Source organism: Symsagittifera roscoffensis, chromosome 2 (genome assembly GCF_963678635.1).
Source record: "Symsagittifera roscoffensis chromosome 2, txSymRosc1.1, whole genome shotgun sequence".
In the NCBI taxonomy this organism is placed as follows: Eukaryota; Metazoa; Xenacoelomorpha; order Acoela; family Convolutidae; genus Symsagittifera; species Symsagittifera roscoffensis.
This window is the reverse complement of record NC_087063.1, coordinates 15,939,341-15,946,657: the sequence shown is the minus strand read 5'-3', so window position 1 is coordinate 15,946,657 and position 7,317 is coordinate 15,939,341. Positions and strand designations below refer to the sequence as shown.

The 7,317-nt window shown below is 33.9% G+C and overlaps 1 protein-coding gene across 1 annotated transcript; it reads right to left on the bottom strand.

The window, feature by feature from the left end:
• Positions 1–862: 862 nt before the first annotated feature.
• On the bottom strand, positions 863–6,853 carry LOC134840208 (copper homeostasis protein cutC homolog). Its single transcript, XM_063855932.1, has 3 exons — positions 6,642–6,853; positions 1,594–1,844; positions 863–1,251 (listed from the first exon to the last, which is right to left on the bottom strand). The coding sequence occupies exons 1-3, from the start codon at positions 6,830–6,832 to the stop codon at positions 920–922; spliced, it is 774 nt and encodes a 257-aa protein (XP_063712002.1). The 5' UTR covers positions 6,833–6,853; the 3' UTR covers positions 863–919.
• Positions 6,854–7,317: the final 464 nt, after the last annotated feature.

The following is a 7,317-nucleotide window of genomic DNA, read 5'->3' as shown; positions in this document are numbered from 1 at the left end:
AAAAACTGACGAAAAAAAACAATTTTCAAAGAAAAAACAAAACTCTTCCACTTAGAGGTTTAATTGCAGAAAACTCCTCATTTTTGAGTTTTTTCTTCATTTTAACGCTTAAATTTTAGGGTTTTTGGTCACAGTAAAAACAAAACTAGTGTAGCAGATTCATATCTGTGACCAAAAACCCTAAAATTTATTTGAACTGAAACGAAGCAGTTTAATATCTTTAAATTTTGATGATTTGACACAAGCACCTTATTTTATCGTAATTACCATAGTAAAAACAAAACTAGTGTAGCAGATTCATATCTATGGTAATTACGATAAAATAAGGTGCTTGTGTCAAATCATCAAAATTTAAAGATATTAAACTGCTTCGTTTCAGTTCAAATAAATTTTCTACAGCTGTTCTAGTCCTAATTGCAAACAAGACTGCAAGTGTTTGCCGGGCAGAAACTTGAAACTTCTATTGCTGTTACGATTAATTAAGAAAACTGCAACAAAAATGTTGATTTTTTTAACGCAATGTTAAGAACAAAATGATTAAGTTTGAATATGAGAGCGTAGAAATAAACGAAAAATGCTTACATTATTACTATTTGGCTCGTTTTTAGGTATTTTGTATATTTTCCTCGCCTACGCCAACTAGAATTACTGATTAGATCAATATGACTGAATTTTTGCCTAAAAACTAAATTAATTATTTAGAATATTTAGAGCAAAAAGATGGATCCAACCATCACCTAAGGTTTGGAGGGAACTAAAATCTAGAATGGGATTTTTTTGAGACAGCTTAGTATCGTAGATCGGTGCGAGGCAGTTTCAAAAAAAATTCCATTCTAGATTTTAGTTCCCTCCAAACCTCAGGCGATAGTTGGATCCATCTTTTTGCACTCAAAAAAATTCGCTTTTTAATTTAAACTCCTCAATTAACTGATTGAAATTTTGACAAAACATCCGCACAAATTTTCACTTGAATCAAGTCTGCAGTTTTATGCTCTAAATCGAAATCAACATTTGCGTTTTTGGTCTGAATTTTCGTGTTCAGTTTTCTACAAGATGCGTGCAACTCGGAGAAAACTATGTCGAATTCGGATTTTGATTTATGGAGAAATCGAGAGATATTGGAGGAGTTGAGTCCACAGCCCGGAAGTATCTTGACCGATGATGACGATGCCACCTTGGTTAGACGCGCTAACTTTTCAGCTCCTTCAAGTGCAGTTTTCTCTCCTCCACTGGTCAAGATTCTCCAAATGCCTCAAATATACACAAGTTTATAATTGCACAGCCAATCATTTTCATTATAGTTGCATTAAATGGACATTATCGAAGTCAGAAACAAAAAAAATCTGTTCGTTCTAAAAAGTGTATTTGGAATCTTAAAAAGGATCCATTTCGAGTTCGTTGCGGGATGCAATTGTGATGGCTAGTTAACTTTCAAAACTGCATCGCAAAATTAATGGATTGAATTATTGGATTATGAATGTCGCGCAAGTTGACATAGAACAAGTTGCGTTTGGCAAATCGTCTAAATGCAAAACGTCGTGAAACTGCAGAAAAACTACAATGAATGAAGATTGTTTTGTTCCAGGGTCTTACCTAAAGTCGCGCACGTATTTAACGCCTCCTCACAGTCGCTGCATAAATCGAAGGCTCTGTGAAACGTGACTGGCTTCCCTTTGCACTCCGCAATCAACTTAGAAGTGGCTTCTTCGTCTACAATAACTTCACTCGAGCAAGCCTCGTTGTTAGGTAAATGTTTGACGCACCCAAAAACAAATCCATCAGCTCCTGAAGAATGAAACTCTTCAATTGACAGGAGCATTTCTTCCAGTTCCAGATCTGAATACCTACATTCAACGAAATAATTGTTTTAAAACACCTGTTTTTTGGACCGCTTTCACTGTACAGCATATTTAAAAAAAGACTATTTATTCAAACCTAAAAGGATACGTATTAGTTAGGATAATCAATAAACATGCGGATGATGCAAAAGTAGCCCTGATGCACAAGTGTTCTTTTTCTCCGATATATTTCCAGATTTTATTTAAAATTAGTTTCATCGATACTCACGTACTTCCACAAGACTCAGTTGAATGATTTGTTAACACATAACCTGGCTACTCTGACTCAGCTAAAATGTGTTAGTTTTAATCAATCAGGAAATATTTTTGGTAACAAATTATTCAACTCTGTTTAGCTGAGTCAGAGTAACCAGATTATACAGCTCAGATTTAAACGTAAGTTGCCAAAAACTTCGCTTAAAATGGGTTTGCGCTGTCGCCATGATTGAAGAATTAGTGGCGAGTGGGGTCGTGCAGGCTATCAGTAAAAGTCTTGAAAACATATTTTCTTAGAATAAGTGCGATAGGAGACTTGGCTTTTAGAGATCAACACTTTTTTTAAATCTAAATTCCAATATTTTCATCTACTTGAAACGTGAATTGAAGCATCTGATACTATTTGATTGAGTAATATTACCCAATCAGATTCAATCACACGAGTTTCTCATTTCCAGATGTTGAAATATTGATTTTAGGATCGTTTAGTACAAAAGCATCAGCACTCATTTTAACAAACAGTTTTGATTTCCGTAGAAGAATATGACATTTCGTATTGAATTGAGACAAGATACGTACGTAGTCAAAAAAGTTTCGCTGGAACAAAATGTTCAACCAACAGTGCGATAATACACACAGGGCCAAATTTCAGCAATTTGAGGTACCATCCGTCAATAATCAAAAGTGACTATTTTACGTCCATCATATTTTACAACGATTTAGAAACGATTTTACAACGCCCATTTACTATTTTGCAACGTCGTTTTTAGATCAGGTCAACCAAACCCTGAAATTTTCTAAGCATGTCTGCGCGCTAAAAATGGCAATTTACAGGAACGCAGAATATTCTTGCTGAATAGTTTACTTTTGTTGTATTAGAATAGTTCTGAAAAAGACCTCTCATAAAAAATGTACCATTCGCAAATATAAAGGTAAAAAAATTGCTGCCTCTTCACGTAGCGCTTACGAAAGGATTGTCATTTTGTTGTTCAAATGATTATTCGTTTTGGCTCCTAGTTCTCATTTTTTTATATAAGAGGCTCAGTAGTTTTCTAGAAATTTAATTGTCCACTTTTAATTGCTCTATCTTTTATTTGAGAGCTTCAATTAAAATCATTAACAAAAGAAACGACAAAATCATCAAGAAACGACTCTTTCGGCATTTAGGGAAGTTGGTATTTTGGTGCCTTTTAAGTTGTTTGCAGGGGCTGCTAGATAGCCTACCTCATGTGCCTAATTTCCTCAGTTAATATATGACGTCCTGATTTCAAGCCAGCAATATCAATGAGGTCGTTTCACAAAGTAAGTGAAATAAACTAAACCTCTTCAGATTCTGTTCGAAGCGAACAGTAAGGCTCATTTAAAGGGGTTTATTCTCTTTTCAACCTATTTCGTATACGAACTAATTTATCGCAAGGTAAAGAGGCGAAGCTGAGCTTCACACCGCTTGCGATACAAAACAAGACAACCGCTAGTCGAAAAAAAATTCGAAAATGTCAAAAAAACTAGACCTATCAAAATGAATAAGGTACGTTTTGATACAAAAACATGACAAAACACTAGACTGTGAAAAGCATCGGAAGAAAATTTAGCAAGTGGTAACAAAGCCGAATTTAATTTGGCAGAAACCTTTAAGCCAAACAAAAGCATCAAAAGAAAATTTAAAAAATGGCAACAAGTCAAAAAAACCCTGGCGGAAACCCTTTAAGCCGAAAAAAAAGCATCGGAAAAATATTTACCAAACAATAACAGAGCCGAAAATACCTTGGCAAAAACCGCAAAAATTTACCAAACGGTAACAGAGCCGAAAACACCTACGCAAAATTCGCAAACAAAAAATAGGCCTACACCTATTCAGCCGAAAAGAGGAAAGTAAACACAGAGGCGAAGCTGAGCTTCACACCACTTGCGATACAGATAAAATGCAGTACAGATAAAATAAAGTTCAAAAGATAGGTTTCAAACGAAAAGTAAGAAAATAAATCTTATGAAGCGTAGGCTAAATGAAAAAAATTTCTTATTTCACTTATGAAAATCAGTTACCTGAAAAAGGTCAGCCGGAAAGAGCCAAAGTCTTGAATATCGTAATAAACTCGCCACATTCCTTCGTAGACGAAACAGTCATGCCAAAAACGCAAAAAAAAATCATTGTAGAAAAAAAGGATTTTTTTTCCAAATTTTTCAACTTTACAAAATAAATGAATTTATTTTGGAAAATTGTTGACATATTAAGACAATACGGTATTAAATCGACTTCAAACTATATTTTCCAACTTGAACACACCAAATTAAATAAACATAAGACTAGCTCCACGCGTTTTTAGTACAAAAACAATCGGAAACCATAACTCCAAAAATTTGAAAATATAAATTCGACAAAAAGTTTCTAAAAGAAAAATGCTTATTATGTACCATGTTTTACATTTATAATCTTGAAAAAAAAAAGACGGAAGTGTTTAATAATTGACAGCACAATACCAATTTATTGAAAAAAAAGGAAGTATTAAAGGCGATAGACTTAGTCGAAAAATTATTCAACAAAAAATTCCTAAACTTCAAGCCGAATAGTTATTTAACTTTCTAGCCTCCATAAAACACATTCAAATTAGCAATGTAGTTGGCTCGTAAAAAATGGAAACTAAGCCAACAGAAAACAAACCGAGCGAAGAAGCCGAAACTAAATTCGACAAAAAGTTTCTAAAAGAAAAATGCTTATTATGTACCATGCTTTTACATTTATATTCTTGAAAAAAAAACGAAAGTGTTTAATAATTGAAGGAAAAATATCAATTCATTGGAAAAAAGGAAAGTATTAAAGGCGATAGACTTGGTCGAAAAATTGTTCAACAAAAAATACCAAGACTTCAATCCGACAAGTTATTTAACTTCCTAGCCTCCATAAAAAACAAAAAACATTCTAATGAGCAAGGTAGTTGGCTCGAAAAAATGGAAACTAAGCCATCAAAAAATAAACCGAGCGAAAAAGCCAAAAACTTAAAAAATTTATAGACTTGGTCGAAAAATTGTTCAACAAAAAATTCCAAGACTTCAATCCGACAAATTATTTAACTTCCTAGCCTCCATAAAAAACATTCTAATGAGTAAGGTAGTTGGTTCGTAAAAAATGGAAACTAAGCCATCAAAAAATAAACCGAGCAAAAAAGCCAAAAACTTTAAAACTACCAGAGAAATATCATTAAAAACTTTTGAACTATTGAACACTAATAATGATGATGCACAGTGGGAGTAAAAGACCAAAACTTAAAATATGTCGATTCAAATAGACGCACATACTGCATACATGTCGTGAGCTGCATGTATACTGATCTGTGAGCAAAGTTATTTAAGGGAAAAAAGTCTAGTACAAGATTGCAATACCCTTGCTTATTGCAAGTGTTAAAAGCCGATAAAAAATTCATACAAACTTCTGACTAAAAAATATGAAATCCATCTCACCCTCGAAATACACACACGCACACAAAAATTTGTTTGCTTTCGAACGACGTAATATGAAGTCACTAACCCAATATTTTACAAGCCGAAACCTATCAAGCCAAAAAAAAGAAAAATGAAATTTAAACAAATCGAGTTGATAAAATTACAACCGAAATAAAAAGCAAATTTCCAATAGAATAGATATTTAAATTGCTAACATGCACAAAACAAATCTGTAGCGGTAATTTTGATGCTAATAGAGGCTTCTAGGAAATTAGTCCAGTTGAGACCAGTATCCGATTGCAATTCCCTTTCTTGTCGCAAAGGTAATTAGATAGGGGGCTCGTGTTACTCAAATTCATGGGGGCTCGTGTTACTCAAATTCACGAATTTTTCAGAAAAATGTTTTTCATCTTTCAAAAAAATGGCAATGAATTCAAATTTTATTGAGACTCCGGGTCTGAAAATGAAGATTTCACCATCCGCACTAAATTTTTCAAAACGCGTGAGATTATAAGAAACATCTGAGTTTAGTAAACTTATCACAATGAACAGTTCAAATTTATTGCTTAGAATGTTTCACATTGCATGAACAACTTTTTTTCTCAGCTTACTCGAGAAGGAAATCACTCCGATGCACCACTTAGCGCAGATGATGAAAAAAAGGCATTTCAGCTCCGGAAAAAAAACAGGTAAGCCCACCAAGGTTTAATAATTTTATAGAGGGTAGCTCTGATAATTCTTTCTCGGTCAATGTAACAATTTTGTTTAAATCTACAGTGAATGTTGTCCTATATCATCCTTGAAAACAAGATTTAGAAATCAAAGCTCGCATCGTTCTTTATATTCATATTTCAAATCCTAGTTATTGAAATTTAGTTTAATGCTTAAAAAATCTGAAAGAAATTTAAAACATTTTGATGTTTTCGTGATCAATTTCACAAAAATAACTACAGACAATCAAAACTCACGGCAAATTTCCTGGAAACAGTTTATCTGCTCAAACAAAAAAGCGACACTGAAACGTTCTGTGCTACTTGCACAAAACCGTCAAAATTTTACTTCTCTGAAAATTAACACTCATGCACAATGCTTGTTTTGTTGCGCACTTAAGTTGTAACTTATTTCAATTTCAAATTTCCAGGTACTTACATGAAATTGCCTTCTCGTGGTCTGATCATTACAAAGACAGGCATGTTTGGGTACTTTCTCTTAGTGAGTTTAAACAGTGACATGGACGGTGTTAGTCCCCCTAGGGAAAGAGCCGAGCACAGCTCCAGTCTACTCGCCCCACCATCACATGCATTAACTACTGATTGAATACTATCTACACAAATCTCCATCTTATGATTCTGCACAGCATTTCGATCGGAAAACGTTGGTGACTAACATGAAAAAGAGGTATATCTAGCGTCATAAAAACTTAAGATTTGATGCTTATTTCAGCAGTCAATAATGCCGCCATACATTGTTTTTAGAATCAATCATTAGAAATGCTCCCAAAAGTTTTTGTTTATTTTGAAAGTTTCAGTCGCGTTTTTAAGTACACTCCCTGTTCAAATTAGCTATTACACTTCAGGGTTAATCAGTCGAAAAAGGGTGCAGCAGAATTGTAGAAAGATTACTCGAATGCTTTTTTTTGATATGGAAGAGTTAAATGCTAGTGCTAATGTTTACACAGAGGCCAAGCTTCCCTCGCAAACACTAGCAAGAACACAAAAAGCAGCTCTATAAAATGCAATAAAGTGGAGAAAAAGGCCTCGAATTTGTAAAAATTCGGTGACGGCCTACAGCGACCTAGAGAAAATGATACTCAAGCACAAATCAC